The sequence below is a fragment of the Erigeron canadensis genome, chromosome 2, assembly GCF_010389155.1.
Source record: "Erigeron canadensis isolate Cc75 chromosome 2, C_canadensis_v1, whole genome shotgun sequence".
In the NCBI taxonomy this organism is placed as follows: Eukaryota; Viridiplantae; Streptophyta; class Magnoliopsida; order Asterales; family Asteraceae; genus Erigeron; species Erigeron canadensis.
Window position 1 is genome coordinate 16117404 of NC_057762.1, and position 21126 is coordinate 16138529.

The window sequence follows — 21126 nt, forward strand, 5'->3', positions numbered from 1 at the left end:
CACAATGATATTCGCCTTTTAAATCAGGATTACTTATGATCAATCACAAAGATTCCATGTAGTAATGCTTGAGTGCAGGTCAGTCCAATATTTGTATCCCACAAATATCTATGAACCTTGGCAGCAACACATTGCTCTATATTGAAAACCTTTTGAACATCTACCAATCCAAGTTCATAACAGTCTTACATTCATATTTGTTCCCACAAATATGATCGACTACGGACATTTAGAATAACTAATTTATTCATGGATTTAAACATGCAAAAAAAAATGGAACATAACACACTTTAAATGCATAATACCAATATTCATATAAAAGTGTTAACAAATACAAACGTTCCGATATCCAAATACATAAAATAGATCAAATCCAATCACTAGAATATCGAAGTCCCATGGCACAAGTATGACTTTCATGCTTAGGCCTTTCAAGGAGCTTCGTGAGTGGGTCCGCAATATTTTGATCGGTGTGAACTTTGCGAATACATATCTTTCCCTTTTCAACTTCATCCCTTATGTAGTTGAATCTCCGCTCAATGTGTCTAGTCTTTTGATGCGCACGAGGTTCTTTGATTTGAGCAATTGCGCCCTCGTTATCACAAAGGATTTCTAGGGGTTCTTGAATGGAAGGAACAACCCCTAGATCGGCAATGAATTTCTTCAACCATGCAGCCTCTTGTGCTGCCAAAGAGGCGGCGATGTATTCTGACTCTGTAGTGGACAATGCAACCACATCTTGCTTCGAGCTTTTCCAAGAAACAGCTCCTCCATTTAGAATGAAGATGTACCCCGATTGTGATCGAGAATCATCTCGATCAGTTTGGAAACTCGCATCCGTGTAACCCTTTACAACGAGCTCCTCCTCACCAGATCCATATATTAAGAACATATCTTTAGTATTTCTAAGATATTTCAATATATTCTTGACAGCCATCCAATGACTATCTCCTGGATTTTGCTGGTATCTACTTGTCATGCTCAAAGCGCATGACACGTCCGGTCTCGTGCATATCATAGCATACATGATGGATCCTATAGCAGATGCATATGGGATTCCATTCATTTTCTCTTGCTCAACTTTTGAGCTAGGAGATTGACAAAGTGCTCAATATAGTTCCTCTTTGAATAGGTACTAAACCTTTCTTAGAGTTTTCCATCTTGAACCTTTTCAAGATTTTATCTATGTATGCACTTTGATTCAAACCTATTAAGCGCCTTGATCTATCCCTATAGATCCTTATTCCCAAAATATAGGCGGCTTCACCAAGATCCCTAATGGAAAAGCAACTTCCAAGCCAGGCTTTTACACCTTCCAAGGTTGGAATATCATTTCCAAATAGAAGAATGTCATCGACATATAATACTAGAAAGGTAATGATGCTCCCACTGGCCTTCTTATACACACAAGCTTCATCAGCGTTTTTGATGAAGCCAAATTTCTTGACTTCTTCATCAAAACGACGATTCCAGCTTCTTGATGCTTGTTTCAATCCATAGATTGATTTCTTTAACTTGCATACTTTATTAGGATGTTTAGGATCGACAAAACCTTCAGGCTGATCCATATAGACATCTTCCTCAAGATATCCATTTAGAAAAGCGGTTTTGACATCCATTTGCCATATCTCATAGTCATAATGAGCGGCTATGGCAAATAATATCCTAATAGACTTTAGCATTGCCACGGGCGAAAAAGTTTCATCATAGTCGACCCCTCGAGTTTGAGTGAAACCTTTTGCTACAAGTCTAGCTTTATAAGTAAGCAAGTTTCCATGCATATCGTGTTTCAATTTGAACACCCATTTACTTCCAACTACTTTGGAATTTGGTGGTTCATTAACTAATTCCCAAACTTGGTTATCATACATGGATTGCATCTCAGCGTTCATGGCTTCTAACCATTTGTCCGAATCCGATTTGGACATTGCATCATGGTAGGTGGTAGGTTCATCAGAAACCATCATATAGCATTCATCCATAAGAAATCCATATCTTTCAGGTGGATAAGAAGCTCTACCAGATCTGCGAACGTTTTGTGTGCCTTGATCAACTCCTTGATCATCTTCAACATATTTTTGTTGAAAGCTAGTGTCACCCAAGTGTGTATCTGTCAGTGGTTCTTGATCTTCTTCAAGTTCCACTGTTCTAGAACTAGTTCCTTCCATAAGGAATTTAGTCTCCAAGAACTCAGCCTTTCGAGCAACAAATACATTTTGCTCATTAGGATCGTAGAAATAATATCCCAAATCATCTTTAGGATATCCTACAAAGATACATTTAGTGGATCGGGGTTCTAATTTGCTTGAGGTATCATGTCTTACATAAGCCTCACAACCCCATACTTTTAAATATGACAAAGATGGAACTCTTCCATGCCATATTTCAAAAGGTGTTCTCTCCACTTTCTTGGTTGGAGCCATATTTAAAATTCGGGCAGCAGAGATTATGGCATAACCCCAAAATGACAGAGGTAGTGAGCTTTTGCTCATCATAGAACGAACCATATCTAATAGGGTTCGATTCCTCCTTTCAGACACACCATTATGTTGTGGTGTTCCAGGGGGAGTTAGTTGTGAGATTATCCCACAACTTCTAAGATGATATTGAAAAGCATCACTTAGGTATTCACCTCCTCTATCAGAACGAAGAATTTTTATTGTCTTGCTGAGTTGGTTTTCTACTTCATTCTTGAAAATTTTGAACACTTCAAAAGCTTCACTCTTGTGTTTTAATAAGTACACATAACCGTAACGACTATAGTCATCGGTGAATGTAATGAAGTATCTTTCACCATTCCTAGTCATTGGCTTAAAAGGACCACATACATCCGAATGTATGATACCTAATAAATCTTTTGCCCTTTCATTAGTGCCATTGAAAGGTGCCTTAGTCATCTTGCCTTGTAAACAAGATTCACATACATCAAATGAATCATTTGATTTTGTTTTCAAAAGACCATTCTTTTGAAGTGTTAGTACGCGATTCTTATTTATATGGCCAAGACGACAATGCCAAATATAGGTTTCACTTAAATCTAATTTAAGTTTCTTGGTGGTAGCTTGGTACATTGAGTTGTCATATGTTGTGCTTTCATGAACCAATTCATAAATACCATTTCTAGGCATGGCTTTAAAATAAAATACATCATTCATAGAAATATGGATATCATTGTTAACAAATTTAAAATCATATCCAACATGTCTTAAACGGGAAACTGAAATAATGTTCCTAGTTAAACTAGGTGCATACAAAACATTGTTCAATACAATTTCCAAACCATTTGGTAGTTTCAAAAGATAGTCTCCTTGGGCTTCAACTTGTACTTTCGCACCATTGCCCATAAAGAGACTAATGTCCCCCTTCTTGATGTTCCTTTTTCTTATGAACCCCTGTAACATATTACAAATATGAGTTCCACATCCGGTATCCAATACCCATATGTAAGAAAAAACAGTATTAAGCTCAATATATATCATAAATATTGTACCTGAGGTTTGCCCTGCATCCCTCTTAGCTTTCAACTCTTTGAGATAGGTTGGACAATTACGCTTCCAATGTCCTACCTCCCCACACTCAAAGCATGGGTCATTGACAGCAACCTTTTGCTTCTTCGTTTTTGGAGTATCCATTTTTGCCTTTCCTGTTCCTCTGTTGTTCCTTTTGTTGTTTCCCTTTCCTTTAGCAACATTTGCCTTTGGTCCGGGTTGGCCCTTTTCTTTCCGCCTTCATTGATCATGTGAACGGGTTGAACCTTTCCTCCCATGCTAGCCTCGGCCGTTTTGAGCATCCCATGGAGCTCGGAAACGGTTTTGTCCCATCCGTTCATGTTATAATTTAACACGAAGGTCTCAAATCTCTTAGATAAGGAGTTGAGGATCAAATCCGTAGCCAACTCGGTTGAAACGGGACAATTTAGCCTTTCGAGGCGATCAATGTAGCTTTTCATTTTAAGAACATAAGTTGAGACGGGTTGAGAATCATCCATATGACATGCATGAAGCGCTCGAACCGTTTCGAAGCGTTCAACCCTTGCCTTTTGTTGGAACATTTCCTTGAGTTGGGTAATCATGTCGTATGCCCCATGGTGCTCGAACTCCTTTTGGAGTTCGGGAGTCATACTCGCCAACATTATGCAACTAACTTGCACGGAGTCATCGACATATTTAACCCAATCATTGTAGGCATCAACATTTGTTTCTTCGGGCTCATCGGGAATAGGATCGTCTAGTATATAGGATTTCTTTTCATGCTTGAGAACAATTCTCAAGTTACGAAACCAATCCACAAAGTTGTTTTGGTTAAGACGCTCCTTTTCAAGGATGGATCTTAGTGAAAAATTATGGACGTTTGGGTTGGGGTTGATTGGATTGTTAGCGGCCATCTACAAGATTAACAAAGTCTTTATTAGTATTTTCGATATCAAATATAAATTTTAATTGTTAATACCCTTTTATGTCTCATGGACAATTAATAATTAAAATCTAGAATTCAATGTTATATTTAAATGATGGTTAGGTGACCTTTATCCCATTATTTAAATTAACAAGGTAGTCAACGTTTGACAATTGTAACATTTTACAATTTCTAGTGGTATGGGATCGGTTTTAACATCTTATGTTAAGTCGGCATGTTTAATCCCATCAACGCCTTTGGTTACCATGCTTCGGTGACCCTAATCACATGGCTTCCAAGTCAAGTTGTCTCACTTATACACACATGTAAATTTATCTATACAAATGGTTAGGTGACCTTTATCCCACAAGTATAATGAATTTACCTTAACTTATAAGTTCCCTCAAGGTAGTTAGGTGACCTTTATCCTACAAAGAGTTCCCAAATAATTAAGTGTTGTATAAAAGATGGCGTTTTAACTTGTTTTTAAAGGGTCGTTTGAGTTTTTATATTCTAGTTAAAACTTTGTATCATGATGATAATTTTGAAATCCATATTTCAAAGTTCTTTTATAAAATCCATTTTTATAATTGTAGCCATTAACTTTTAATAAAAACCATTTTATTTTACCAAGTTAATGTCAATTTTAAAACCAATTTTTAAACTTTTATGTATGTCATTTAGTTTGTAGTTTTGAACATCCACGTGACAATATTATCAAACAACCACACAAACATGACAAACATAATAATAAGTGCACAACATTAGCCAACTAATTTGACCACACTTGTTAGCCGAAACAAGTGTGTCAAAAGGTCCCAACCTAAGGGACAAAGTGACACAAAATTTATGTCAATGAACTCCCACTTGATCTTGCATCCAAATGCTTCAAGTAATCTTTTGTGATGTGATTTGAATGTCTTTCTTCACTCTTCCATTTGGCCTCCAAAACAGCCCCTAAACTCTTTAAAGCCTTCTTGGAGATTACATTTACAAGAAAAAATGCAACTAGTCTACTTATTACATTCCAAATGAAATAAATAAAATTACATAACCAAATGAATGAAGAAAATCCTATTTAACTATTACAACCATTGAATAATTAAATAAAATACAAACACATCCACATATCACAAACAATCACAAGGTCTTTTGGCTAAGTTGTGACACTATAATACACAAACAAAAATCAACTTTTGATGCATACATCCATATAACCGGCTCTAGATGCCATTGTTGGGTCTTTTGGGTTTTATCAAAGTCATATTTTCCTTATAAACATGAAAAAACGCAGCGGAAGAAATGAACCTTTCATTATGTTATATGTAGTTAAAATCAAATTTTAACATATAAAAGAAAACCCCAAACAATAAGGATCCATGTATATGAATGTCATACAATCAAAATAACAACCATAGGGTGTTTAGAAGACTACCTTCTTCCAAGCTTATGAGAAGGTTGATATGAAGAAGATGATGTTCCTAGAAAGGCCAAGTCTTCAAGATAGAAGTACCTCAAGCTTGCATACCCCAAGTCTCCAACAAACACCCAAATATGCTAGGATTTAGACTTAAAAAAACTTTCTCCTTTTGCCTTGTTTGTGCCAAAATCAAGAGAAGAAAAAGAGAGAGTTTTTGCACTTGAGAGTTGAGAGAACACTATAGCAAATGCATGTAACAATTGTGTGTTTCCAATGTAGCTAGTGGGTTATGTAAAACAAGCAAATGCATGTGCATTTTTGGGTGGGGTTGGCTGGCCACAAGGTGAGACCACATGGGTCTCACCAACTCAAAATCCACTTGCATTTTCCTTTTATACAATATATATAAATGTATTATAACATGTTATATACCTTATGTAACATATTATGTATTATACATAACACACATAAGTGTTTATTTTGCCAAATAAACACATTCACATATTTCTCAAAATAATTTATCCATATAATTTACTTATATTTCTCAAGTGCATTTATTTAGAAACCCATTTCCTAAATGCTTCAAGTATTGATATTTATTTAAAGATCATATCATATAAATACATATCATAAGTGTTTGTCTAACTTGTTATTGGGTATGACCTGACTTGGATCATCACATACTAGCCACGTCAATTTAATATGTGTCTTGGGCATCCGAAATTCCAACACGATCGGCACAAACGGGGGGAGAACGAGGGACCTTCTCCATTGTGTCCCCTTGGAGGAACCTGTCGTTGTTCGACCCGGACTACATTCTCCGAAATTACGATCATATTCAAAGAATAGTGAGGCACCTAAGAAGGATTGGGGCCCTTGGTAGTACCAGCAGAGTACTTGACTTTGATGAGGCGGTGGAAAACGAACGCGGTTCGATGGCATCACCAAGGAAACTCCGGAGATCCCCCCGGGACGGACTAAGGAACCCCTATGGTCTTGGGGTCAATAGCGAAAGCCTTCAAGTTCACACCCCTCTAAACCGAAACTCCACCCAAGCTAACGAGGCCTTAAGATCTGAGAGACTCATCCCCTCAAGGAAACCAGGATCCCCTCAGAACCCTCGGGGACAAGGGAACCTTGGAAACCCTCGATAACCTAAAAGGGACATCTGCCCCTATAGAGAACAATGCTACCCAGGGAACGGAAAGGTACCTAGATCCGCGAGGCTCACTCCTAGAAGATGACAACCGAAGGCATGGCTCTAGGGCTTTTGAGGCATCGTTCTCGGCTAACCGCTAGTAGGGGGCGTCGCGAGGATACCCAGACTATGGTCAAGGCTATGTCACGCAGGCTCCTGGCAGCCCTCAGCACGTAGGAAGATCCACAGCCGACTTGGAACTTATATACCCTTCGAGACGAAGGGTTCAAATCGTCCAACATCCCCTTGAATTACAGACGGTCGGCTGCAATGTCGAGGACTCTCCTTTCGTGGCTTGGATACAAAATTACCCTCTCCCGAAAGACCTGAAGTACTGATACAGAAATTACCAAGTTCCCTGAACTGGAGGATCAAACTGAACTGGAGGATCAAACTGAACTGAAGAAGTTAAGTGAAGTGGAGAAAACTGGCCAGATAATGCCACCAGAACAAGCAATGTTCATTCTGCCAGTTGTCGCCCATTTTAAACAATTATTTACTGAACCGACCCAGTTACCAGTTATAACATTACTCCAGTGGCAAGGGTCTCCAGATGTTAACAGTAGTAATCCACCAGTAATGTTCTCCACTGAAGCTTTCCAGTGATCACTCTCCAGTCAAGTCTACTGATGAATACTCCAGATTTAAGTAAGGCACTTGATTGACAGCTTGTGCAAAGATAAGAAGTATTATAAAGCTTGGACTTGAAAATGGTAGTAGTAGTGGCTCAAGCATTTACTCATCAAAATTATGTAAATTATGCCTTCGTGGCTAAATGAAATTGATATTGAATTATGCCTTGTGGCTAAGTGAAATTGATATTAATATTGTTGATAATTGGAAATTGTTTGAACATACGGATTGGGTATCGTCCCTCATATGTTATCTTGAAAGACGTTGAAATTGGTGATATTGAAACGATTTTGGTAACCGAATGATTTTGGTATGATATACGATTAATCGATTTATATACTTTTTCTCTCATTATGATTTGACAAATGAGAACCTGAAATTTTACTATAGATTCTCCAAGTCTTGATATGACATTATGGTATTTGGAAACTTGATAACATGATATGAAAATTTTGTCGATCATATGGTTTGGATATTTCGAAATGTAATAGTAATCAGTTTTTCTAAGTATTAAAACGGTGATGTACCAAGATTTATATAAAAACCTATGCACTCACCAACTACGTTTTCGTAGTTGACACTTTTTCTTCATGCTTTTCAGGAAATAAGCTTAAGCATTGAGGATTTATATGCTTCATGATTATTTGCATTGCCCTTTGAAGTCAAAGATCAAACCTTGTGATAGGCAATGGAATCCGCCTTGATCATTGTAGTATACTACTTCATGTGCTTGTTATTTGTTTCGTGAACTTAATATTCAAGTACGGTGGACGCATTTGTACTTGGAAATTGGTTCACATGCTTGTACATTTGTAAATTCTTTTATCAAATAAAACTATGGTGAATGTTATTTATAATCCTTTGTTTTGAATACTCGACTTTCTGTACATCTCATTGTTCCGCCTTAGTTGGGGTGTTACAGAAAATGGTATCAGAGCCAAGGTTATAGAGAACATTGGGGTTCCTACGGGAATTTCAAAACTATAGCCACTTTTCAAAACGATTTTTATAGTCGAGTCGAGCATGAGGTTAAGTGGATTAGTTTGAGCTTTAAATGGTAGGACCCTAATTAAACATAGAGTCATGAATCTATGTTTAATTATGAGAGAACCATGTAAAACTCAAACGACCACTTGGACTTATGTTCAAAAGGATTCCTTTTCAAAAAAAAAAAAAAGAAAGAAAGAAAGAGAGATCTTTATTAAATCCGTTTTTATGACCATACGTGTTGCATTTAGACATTCACCTAAGCACATATAAGGATTTGAGACTTGCTTTAGTTGAGGATTATGCTAGCTTGGTAGGATTCCTCTCCTTGCACATTAGAAGTGAAACGAATCTAAGATTGAAATATATATTTGTTGATACATGCTACTCTATGCTATAACGTGCAAACTTGGGCATGAGTGATTTGATTGCAATATGAAAGTTATAAGGTACAATGTGAAAGTTGTAATGTGCAATGTGAAAGCTTGTATTGTCTATGTGAAAGTTTAAAGGTGCAATATGAAAATTTTGTGAGAAATGCATGCGTAAAAGATTTATGAACTATGATGTTGAACTTTAAGTAGCATATGCACTATAAAATAAGCTGATTATTATGAAGCATGAAATTATTTTCGAATATGACTTGTTTAAGTTATTGGGTGATGAGGCTGATTATTTAAGAATGAACTGAAAGGGGATATAGGTATGACGAGTAAAATGAAATTCTATAGCCGATATGGATATAAGGGCTTTTACTCTCTAAGTTTGGACTATTTGAAATATAGATATAAGAGCCCTTACTCTCTAAGTTTGAGATATTGAAATTAGCGTGTGAATATTGCGATGATTATGTAGTCATGCCTTACTATTGACATACTTATTGCACCCTAAGGTTGAGCTATATAAGGGCTAGTGCGTACATGATGTAATGACTATATAGTTGTGCCTAATTATGAGATAGTTATGATGCTCTAAGATGTGACTATTGAGAACTAGTAATCGCTTGATATGACGATAATATGGTTAGTCCTTACTATCAAGATAGATATTGTATGTTGAGATTCGACCGCTTAAGAACTAGTGATTGCCCTTGGGAAATTCATTATAAACTAGAAATTTTCTAAGTATGAAAGTTGTCATTAAGTACCCCTCCGATATTCGTTCACTCATGCTTTTTGAAACTATTCAATATCCTTTTCTTATGACACCGCTATTCATTATTTACATACGACGAAGCGATATCACCTATAAAGCATCCTCTCACGAGCGTTTGACGATATACTCTAAGGATTATAGTCCCAAGATATGACGCGACTTGAAGATATCTACACACAACCTTTTTTATGCGATCTGAGATGGCGCAAAACATATGGGGAATGTCAAACTAAGTTGGAGATTTACAAATGGTGAGCGGCACTAAGGCCTTATCACGATAGAACGTCACCAGTCGAACACGTACCCATACATTCTAGATGACACACTGTGAGGAATGTAGCCTCGAAATTTGGTGCAATATTTCTATTTTAACACGTTTACGCGAACATCTATCTATATTATTTAAGTCAGTGCGGCGTATATTGACGTCATTAAAAGTTGGAGTCCAATGGGCAACGTAACACATAGAAGTGATTTCTTTAACTCGCGCAAGGAGTCTGATTCGAGCCTTAATGAATCTTTTTTTTTATATTTCCTACTTTATTCATTCGAAACCAAATTCTATATCCTTGATATTCTTAATGATTCAAAGTAATGATCACCACCGCTTCTCTTCAAAAGTTAGTAACCTAACAACGTACAACTCACTCACGCCAGACTCGGCAATGACGAAATCAAGTAAGTAGTACTCCGCTCTCGTTGCGACATCAAGAGATGCGAATGACATTTAGTCTTCAGTTGTCCAAAAGCGAAATGCTTGGGATAAATATATAGCATAGAAGATCCTATTGGATCACAAACATAACGTAGGCCATGGAAGATATGATGTATGTCAATCAAAGTACAAAGAAGCAAATTTTCACAAGCGACGTTGAAACATTCCGTTTAACTCACCTAAAGATATTAATCTGGGTTGACGTCTTATTCTCGCTACGAACTCTTACTCCTCACTTCCACGTTGAAGCTAGCCAAGTGAATTTTGATAAACTCGAGGACCAAAAATGATGAAAGCATGGTCCTTCTTCTTTTCCAAAGATTTACGATTCCCTTAATCCACGGATGACTCGACACAACACCTGAAAGAGGTGAGACCAAATAACTAACACCACCCACTCGCAACGACGTTAAGAGAAGGACTCACTCGATACAAGGAAGTTCAAGAAACTAGCGAGTCAGAGAAATATAGTATAGAAGATACTATAAACTAGTATACCCAATGGAAGCGATGCCTTGGATATGGTCTACATGTGAGCGAGTGTAGAGGCAATTGAACCGAGGCCTCAAAGTGATGAAGGAATTAAAGGTCCTTTTATCCATGTAAAATGGAGCCTCGACGGAAATTAGAAGAAATTCCAAAGTTACCATTGGAGCGAAGATGGAAAATTAAGGAGGATAAGAAGTAATATAAAACTTATGTGACCCCCACGATTTGAAGATAAATGAAAAATTGTTTGGGAACTACTCTAGAGGACTAGAGTAGTTGCAAGTAAGATTAGGAAATTTAGCGAATTGAAGATTGCCAAGATGTAATGGTGACTCAAGGAACCTAGAAGGTGGCTAATGAGCTTGCTTAGGGGAGAAAGCGAGATGATACGAAAAGCAAGAAACCCCTTACATTTTTCTAGAAGAAAAATGTTAAGGGGGTAATCACAACAAAAGAAGATACACGAACATGGAGAATGAAGCGCAAGACTATACTTTATCGTTCAGGAAGAGTTATTCAGTAGCATCATTGAAAGTGATGTCGAGTAGAGAGTAAAGTAAAGGAAGGCGATCTAACCCACACGATAAAGTGAAGGTATTGACGTTATCTATGAGGTGTAGTTCTGTCGGTGTTCATCTTTATGGCGCTCCACGCATTATACTTTAAATACCTATTGGAAAACCTTCATTGAGAGACAAACTACTAGTAGAACATAATAACTAAGCTGAGAGGAAGCGGTATACGCCCAACACCCAATGGAGGCTAGTTTTGCTAAAGAAGGGGAGTATGGTCGATAAGTGGAGGAAACATGAGTGATGGATATTCCCTCAAGGTCAACGGTCGTTTGGAGGTAAGCTAAAATAAGATGAACTTGGGCGAGAAAAAATTTTAGAACACATGGTGAACACTCAAGCACCATTGACCCACGAAGTGGTGCGACCAAGAAAAGTGAAGAACAAAAACAACATGAAATCGCTAAGTTAGTAGTGAAAGCAAATAAGGAATACAACGTTAGAAGTTAAGGCACATACCACCACAACGATTAAGGAAGTTGGTCGTTGAATTAACTTTTAATAAACTACAAACTCCGGAAAGAGCTATTTACGAAACACTGGAACGAAAGCGTGATAATGATAACATACATTTGTGATGAGTTAGGATCCAAGGATCCCTATCACTATAATCTCGCAAGTACCCCTGAGATAAACTCCAAGGACTATCGACTGCGCGTGTGTCAACCATAGTAACAATTATCTAGTAAGAGATGGATCCAAGTGGCAAACGGTAAGGAGTATGGTTATCCATAAGAACACGAAGGAGAAATGGAGAAAACTAGATGGTTGAGAGAAGGATGAGGCATGAAGCTTCACCCAAATTATGTTACATCGCGATTCCTACCAGCATTAGGCTAGTGTACTTGAAAAGAATCTTAGCTTAGAAAACTAAAGGTAGATATGTGGCTTTAGAGAGCAAGGTCATTGGAAGTTTTGTGTAGGCCTGAAAGGACCTAAGAAAAAAAAAAATTTCCTTGGGAAGGGATCCATACTAATAAGGATTTGAGATGTCCGTCTTACCAAAATGGTGATAATATGATACGATTAATTGTAAGCATAAGGATTGTGTAAACTCTATCGCGAGAAATGCGTAGACATATAATAGAAACGGAAGAGGTCATATGAGTGTTGAAAAGGAGTTTAGTCGGAAATATGTCATGGGTGGTAATACCTCTACATTAAGAAGGAAGAAATAAAGGTGCCATGAAACGATTTGAAAGCCAATATCAGCAGAGCAAGAGAAATTATTAATGATGTGACTTAGCGAATGACGGAAAAAGGTGACTTCGGGAAAATAAGGGCGAAATTGAAGAACATAGATGCGTATGAGGAACAAGATGAAACTATCATCATACATTACATGACCGATTTTCCCTTGCACACCATGGGACAATAAAGACGAAACTAAAACCCTAGAATGAGGAACTATGGAGATGTACCCTTGCAAATTTTGATACAACTCGGCATCCCGGATTGGCATCACCCTTGTTAAGGGGTAATCCCTTAACAAGTGATTAGTCACAAACGAAGTCAATATTTTCTAGTAGCAGCGAGCGTGTCCAACACCAAACCAAAGAAAGATAAAAGTAGGCGAGGAGCCAGTGGAGGATTCTTTATTAGGGAAATGAGTAGCCACTAACGATCGAAATTCCAACGTCTCTTACTATTTTTGTTATAACTCACGTTACGAACCGTTTACTCATTTTACACCTCCGTGTCGATATTCTTGTCATTATGACATTACTTAACATTGATCTGGGCAAGATGGACAACCCATAATGATTTCTTACGATTAATCTCAAGTCGTCTTAAGAAGTGAGCGACAATTAAAACTCTTTTAGAGCTTTTAATCAAGGGATATTTAGGGCACCAAGGAATAGATGCCCCCAAATATGGAGGTTAAAAAGCCCGTAAGTAACCAAAAGGTCGTGATAAAACCTATATGAACTCTCAAATTTGTACGACTCCGTGAAGCTACCCTTATTGCCAATCTATTCATTTTATAACCGTATGAACGAGCAAACTTCGAGGACGAAGTTGATGTTAAGGGGGTAATGATGTAACAACCCTCATTCTCAAATTAGGACTACTTACTTATATTTATCTAGGTTTCGATCCCTAGAGGTTTATTAAGAGAAATTGCCTCCTAGATATTCAAGCATAGTGATAATTGCCCCCTAGTGCAATGAAATGCCTTAGAAATGCCCTAGAGAATAACTATAATCATTCAATACGATCTCAAACTATAAATTAGTTCTAATCAAACTTTGTGAAATGTCAATGAACCAAAAATTTTATTTCAAGAAGTTGAGTTACATAAATAATTGTACAAGACTCACAAGTTGTGATAACAACCAAAAATCTCTATAAATGTCCAACAATTCAAACACAAAGCTAATTAAAGTACATTTGAACACAAAAATATAATGACCATCTTGAAAATAGATTTATAAACTATTATGTACATAATAGTAAGCTTGAATAATAATAAGTACATAAATATATTGCAACATTTGAATAAGTCTTCCAATTAAAAAAAATATGCATACAACTTAAACTTATTATAAATATAAACTCTTATAAAATCCACCAATCAACATACAACTAACCCACTTATTCTTACACTCGCACACCCATAATACATACATATACTTATTTGCATGTCTTAACACTAGTTGGGAACTAACCCAACACCTCACCCCATGAGTTAACCAACCCATGTCTTCCCACCACACCTCTTAACCAATAAACTCACTCCATACCCTTAATTTTCTGCATAAGCCACGTTTTTTATGCCCCAAGACCCTCCCTCCAACCAAAAAATAGTTAGATGCTTAGATTTGCACTAAGTTTAATTTGGTTTTGATATGGGGCTTCTTGAAATTGATTGAAATCTGTGTATTTGATGTTAAGAGATACAAAATAAAGTAATAATTTTGTTAGTGGGAATCTAGAGGTTAAAGCAAGCAAACAAAACCATTGGTGGGATGCATTAACCAATAAACATTCTGACAGAATTGGTCTTCTGTCTTGTAACGAATAAACTGAACATTTGAGGACATTTTCAAGAAAAACTATCAAAATAAAAGTTGTAGAAAAATGAGTTAAGATTAACCTCCAACTGGAATTACTCAAAAATACTAAACCAAACGAAAGATATGATTTTTCTACTGAAACTGGTCAAAACTGTAATTTTGTATGAATATTTTATAAACTTTAACAATTTTTATCTCCTAATCCATAAAGTTCCAGGAGGTCATACTTGGTGGAAAGTAATTTCAATGTGTTGTGAACTTAAAATAAAATCATGGGATTTTTCTAACAATCATAACATCAAGAACTTTTATAAAACTTCTGATGTCGCAAGCAGTGCCCATTCAGGACAGTTTGGGTTTGGATAATTTTTATGGACACCAAACATCATCTAAAAATTCACCAAAAATTCACAAAAATACTAGATACATGTAAGTCACTGTGTAAAAATCATGAAGGTCCAAATAATTCGTCTTGACCCCAAAATAGTAGCTAACATTTCTTAAAAATAAAGTATAAAACAGAAAATTTGTAAGTAATCTTATAAATGGCATAATGGGCTATGTAATGAACTAAGAACCATAATGGGCTAACACGGCCCAAATAATGAACCCATAAGGAACAGAAATCAGTAGGCCCACTTGGCCCATTAAGCCTTATAGCCCAATAACCACTATGACCCATTAAGCACCTAACCCAAATAAGGTAAAGCCCAATAACTAATGTAAGCCCAAAATATTTAAAAGCCTATGACACTTAAGGCCCAATTGGTAATGGCCCATAACACTTAAACGAACTTCATGAACCAAGTAATCATAAGACAAATCGAGGAATATACGAGTTGAAGATAAGTATAATCAAAATAAAACAAAGATAATTAAGTGAGATTGACATAAGTAATTATGTTAACCAAGCTATATATTGATATCACAAATGTTTATTCACGCCAAAATCGGTTACACAACAAATGATGAATAAGAATAACATAACTTAATATGACATTTCTATAAGATAACCTAATATATCAAGTGAAACCACAAATGAAGCCAAGTTGCCGAAAATCTAACAACTTATAACTACACATGTCATGAAAGTAACCCTTTACACCATCAATCTCTACAACTAAAACGATGCGAGTGTTACCAATATACTTGGACCCCACAATTGATAGCAACATAATAAAAATGACATTTCTAAGTGATGGCTTAAGATAGGAACTTACGTGTATTAGTCCTATCGTAGGGATAGTCTTGGCTTTCCAATGTGATTGAGAAACGTGACGGATGTATGATGGAGCGATTGATGGGAAGTACCCATTTTGGATAAGTGAATATAATATGCGGCATATCAAAGTGAGTCATAGTCCCCTTTCAAACTATTTTATGTGTTTAACTTTCGGGGTGAAAAGCATGATAAGTAAAGTTATTTTATATATATATATGAAGTGTTTCTTGAAAGAAAGTTTGATATATGAAATGACTCTTGATAAGTATGATTATGATATGAAGTTATAACGTATGTTCCAAGTGATAATTGTTATATGATGAACTTGAGTTCTGTCAACCCGTTTTCTTTTCGGTACACTACTTTTTACTCCTAAGGGAGGCCTGTAGTTCGATAGTTGCGCAACTAGGAGTCGTCCACCCATCCAGAGCGTAACGGTGGAAGGTTGGTTGCCTTCGTGATGACCATCACTTCCAGTCCGACCATTAGGGTGTTCTAGCTACGTAAGTTTAATCGGTCGTCCTCATGACACGACCCCAAGTATAAGTAAGGCACTTGATTGACAGCTTGTGCAAAGATAAGAAGTATTATAAAGCTTGGACTTGAAAATGGTAGTAGTAGTGGCTCAAGTATTTACTCATCAAAATTATGTAAATTATGCCTTCGTGGCTAAATGAAATTGATATTGAATTATGCCTTGTGGCTAAGTGAAATTGATATTAATATTGTTGATAATTGGAAATTGTTTGAACATACATATTGGGTATCGTCCCTCATATGTTATCTTGAAAGATGTTGAAATTGGTGATATTGAAACGATTTTGGTAACCGAATGATTTTGGTATGATATACGATTAATCGATTTATATACTTTTTCTCTCATTATGATTTGACAAATGAGAACCTGAAATTTTACTATAGATTCTCCAAGTCTTGATATGACATTATGGTATTTGGAAACTTGATAACATGATATGAAAATTTTGTCGATCATATGGTTTGGATATTTCGAAATGTAATAGTAATCAGTTTTTCTAAGTATTAAAATGGTGATGTACCAAGATTTATATAAAAACCTATGCACTCACCAACTACGTTTTCGTAGTTGACACTTTTTCTTCATGCTTTTCAGGAAATAAGCTTAAGCATTGAGGATTTATATGCTTCATGATTATTTGCATTGCCCTTTGGAGTCAAAGATCAAACCTTGTGATAGGCAATGGAATCCGCCTTGATCATTGTAGTATACTACTTCATGTGCTTGTTATTTGTTTCGTGAACTTAATATTCAAGTACGGTGGACGCATTTGTACTTGGAAATTGGTTCACATGCTTGTACATTTGTAAATTCTTTTATCAAATAAAACTATGGTGAATGTTATTTATAATCCTTTGTTTTGAATACTCGACTTTCTGTACATCTCATTGTTCCGCCTTAGTTGGGGTGTTACACCTGGTTCCAAAAAAAGATGGTTCGATGAGAATGTGTGTTGATAGTAGAGTCATAAATAATATAACTATTAAGTATAGATATCCCATTCCAGGTTGGATGATATGCTTGATGAGTTACATGGCTTCAGTGTGTTTTCCAAATTGATCTCAGAAGTGGTTATCACCAGATTAGAATGAAAGATGGAGATGAGTGGAAGACTGCTTTCAAAATCAAAGGAGGCCTTTATGAATGGTTAGTAATGCCTTTTGGTTTATCTAATGCTCCCAGTACTTTCATGAGACTGATGAATGAAGTTCTTAGACCACTTATTGGTCAGTTTGTTGTTGTTTACTTTGACGATATTCTGGTATATTCAAAATCTAAAGCTGAACATGTTGATCATTTAAGAAGTGTGTTTGAATTACTGAGAAAACACTAGTTGTATGGCAAATTAGAAAAATGTGATTTCATGGTGCAAAGAATAATATTTCTTGGTTATGTGGTATCAAAAGAAGGTATTTCCATGGATCCTTCTAAAGTGGAAGCCATCAGATCATGGCCAGTTCCTACTACTATCACCGAAGCAAGAGTTTTCATGGACTGGCATGTTTTTATAGAAGGTTTATCAAGAATTTCTCTACAGTAGTGGCTCCAATCACTGACTATCTGAAGAAAGGCGTATTTGACTGGCCAAGTTCAGCCCAATTAGCATTTGAATCACTGAAAGAAAAGCTCAGCTCAACTCCAGTATTATCTTTGCCAGATTTTGATCAGTTATTTGAATTAAAGTGTGACGCCAGTGGTGTGGGTATTGGTGCAGTGCTGGTGCAAGCAGGGCGTCCAGTTGCATATTTCAGTAAAAAACTTAATGGCTCAAAACTGAAGTATAGCACTTATGATAAAGAGTTTTATGCAATTATTCATGCTATCACTCACTGGTCACTTTATCTGAAGCCAAAACAGTTTGTTTTATTTTCTGACCACGAAGCACTAAAGTTCATTAATGGTCAACACAAGCTTAATGCCAGACATGCAAAATGGGTGGAAGTTTGGCAATCTTATTCATTTGTTTCAAAACAAAAGGCTCGAGTGGCTAATGTTATTGCTGATGCACTCTCTAGACGATATTCATTATTGTCCATTCTGTAAGCAAGAGTTCTTGGATTTTCTTTCATTAAGGAGTTGTATGCTGCTGATCCAGACTTTTCTGATCATCTCACTGAAGCTCACCAAAAAGGACCATTTATTGTTCAAGATGGTTTCTTATTTAAAAATGGTAAATTGTGTATTCCAAGGGGTTCTATCCGTGATCTATTGATAAGAGAAGCACATGGAGGAGGTTTAGCTGGCCATTTTGGCATTAACAAGACTGAAGAGATCCTCACTGAACACTTCTACTGTCCAAGTTTACTGAAGGATGTTCAGAATATTATCAGTCGCACCAGGCGAAGGAAACTTTTCACAAGGGTTTGTATACTCCTCTTCCAGTTCCAAATCAACCGTGGGAAGATCCTAGCATGGATTTTATTGTTGCACTGCCCAGGACTGAAAGGGGAAAAATTCAATAATGGTGGTTGTTGACCGTTTTTTGAAGATGGCTCATTTTACTCCTTGCCATACTACAAATGATGCTTCAGCAGTGGCAAATTTATTTTTCAAGGAAATTGTTCACTTGCATTGGATTCCAAAGACAATTGTGTCAGATAGAGATGTGAAATTTCTAAGTTATTTCTGGAAGACATTATGAAGATTGATGGGTACCAGGTTAATGTTCAGTACGTCTCATCATCCTTAGATTGATGGACAAACTGAAGTTACTAACAGAACCATTGGTATGCTGTTGAGAACATTGGTGAAGAAAACTTTAAAAGATTGGGATCTGAAACTTAAATCATGTCAACCATGTTTTTATTTTTACTTCTGAAAATTTCCAGAACCTAAGTACGAACTTGGATCACGAATTAGTGGTTCAAGATGGACGATCTGGGAAAAACTCATAAAATATGAAATGTAGCCCAGTGAGTTAGCTTTCATCTCCAACTGGAATCAGGTGAAAAGACCAAACAAAACTCCAGATATGGCCGTTCTACCAAAAGTGGTCAGAACTGATTTCCTGCTGTAACTTTCACTTTGTAACAAGTATAACCATAACACATATAGATTAACACATCATATAAAAGCAAAAAGGCATCAAGCTTCCATTCCAATGATCCAATATCAGTTTACAAAATTGCCATAAGCCAACAAACATGTGATCATAGTTACACAATCACAACAAGTTCAAGGAAATCATAACAAAGTACAAATAATTGTCTACCGAATAAGTTCATGAACAAAACATCCTTAGGGTCATTTCCTAAGCACAAGAGCCACAACAACGGAGCAAAGGGCTGCAACAACACATCCCATCATGAAAATTACTTCATTGATTCGGCGTATTCCATCAATAGCCATCCCCGTCTCATCTCCCGTTTGGCGCATTATTCCCAACGCCCTTTCCATCATTACTTCTTGTGTCCTCACCCGAAACCTTGTATCGCGTAAGCCATTGGCGATGCCCCATACTCGATCTCTCTCCTCCCGTGTCATTCCCATAGGAGGTGGAGGTGGCACCCCAAAGACGGGACGTGGGAGGTTCTCTCCATGTCTTGGGCCGAAATGAAAGGGATGGTGGCGAGGGAGGCGTGGGTGGAAGTGTGGGTCATGGGCTGGAAATCGCCCATCGCTTACATTCATTGCCACATTTTGCCTTTGTGGAGGAGCCCTAGGAGCTGGTGGTGATGGTGGTGGTGAAGGTGAACGGCGTACGGGTGGGCTAGAGGCCACACGTTGGCTAGAGACAACACGTCGGCTAGAGGCTACGCTCCTAGTATCATCGTGTGACGGGTCCTCCATTGGTTCGGACGACTCTTCTTGCCGTGAGGGCTGTTGGGAGTCCATTGTGGGCTCCGTTTCCTCGCTTACTTGCCTTTCTCGTACCATGTCTACGAACGCATATATGTCTTCCACGTGTCCGGGAGGTCTTGATGCTCCACTTCTTTGTGACATGTTGTTTCCTACATAAGTTACATAAAACATAAGATGATGACTCCCAAGCTTGACGACTGGGCAACGACATGACCATTCACAACCGACGTATAACAAAAATACTAACGATCAACTCGACACTCACGACTCGCATAACCATATATAATCGACGAAATGACTAGAATTTAACTTGTGCATAGCTCTTGTGCATTATATCTAAATAGGCAAAGTAATACTAGCCAAGTGGGGGTATTAACAAGAATCGTTTTGAAGCTTTATTTTCAAAAGACTCATTTTAAACATTCCTTAAACAACCATTTCGATCATTCCATATTAACTTTTTAATTACGCATAGTTGATCAGGCTATGCATAAGTAAAACAAGAATACTTTATGATCAACTCAATTGTTTAAGAAATATTCGACTCGTTTTGAAAATACATAGGTTATAGCAAAAATTCTCTATGACCTTGGCTCTTGATACCATTTTTCTGTAACACCCCGACTACGGCGGAAACACGAGATGCCACAGAACGACATGGTACAAAAGATTAAATGGAAAACATCATAATTAAAGTCTTAAAATCATCCCAAAATAACTGATTACATAGTTCAAATTCAATTGTTTAAGACCATTACATAAATCCAAATCCGAATTAAAAAGATACATGTTTGCATTACAAGCCTTCAAACATCAAACAATTACAACATCCAGAGGCGGTCCATTAGCAAACCTACTGCTCTAAACCTGAAAAGCATGAAGAAAAAGTGTCAACTACGAGAGTTGAGTGAGTTCATAGGTTTTTTTAACTAGCAACATATACATGTTAATATACCAATTATGACCAAAAATAAAGAACCACCA

At 36.9% G+C, this 21126-nt stretch overlaps 1 protein-coding gene and 1 long non-coding RNA gene across 2 annotated transcripts; both read right to left on the reverse strand.

Annotated features, from left to right (window-relative positions):
- Positions 1 to 367: 367 nt before the first annotated feature.
- On the reverse strand, positions 368 to 1066 carry LOC122587775 (secreted RxLR effector protein 161-like). The gene has a single exon (XM_043759940.1). It carries the CDS (start codon positions 1064 to 1066, stop codon positions 368 to 370), a length of 699 nt encoding a protein of 232 aa, XP_043615875.1.
- A 2084-nt stretch (positions 1067 to 3150) lies between these two features.
- Positions 3151 to 3701, reverse strand: LOC122589954. The gene is made up of 2 exons (XR_006322375.1): positions 3491 to 3701; positions 3151 to 3392 (listed from the first exon to the last, which is right to left on the reverse strand). It is a non-coding gene; the product is annotated as an uncharacterized LOC122589954 (long non-coding RNA).
- Positions 3702 to 21126: the final 17425 nt, after the last annotated feature.

Excerpts from the sequence above, each read along its gene's own strand:
- LOC122587775 (XM_043759940.1), bottom strand. The coding sequence starts at position 1,066 with ATGAATGGAATCCCATATGCATCTGCTATAGGATCCATCATGTATGCT.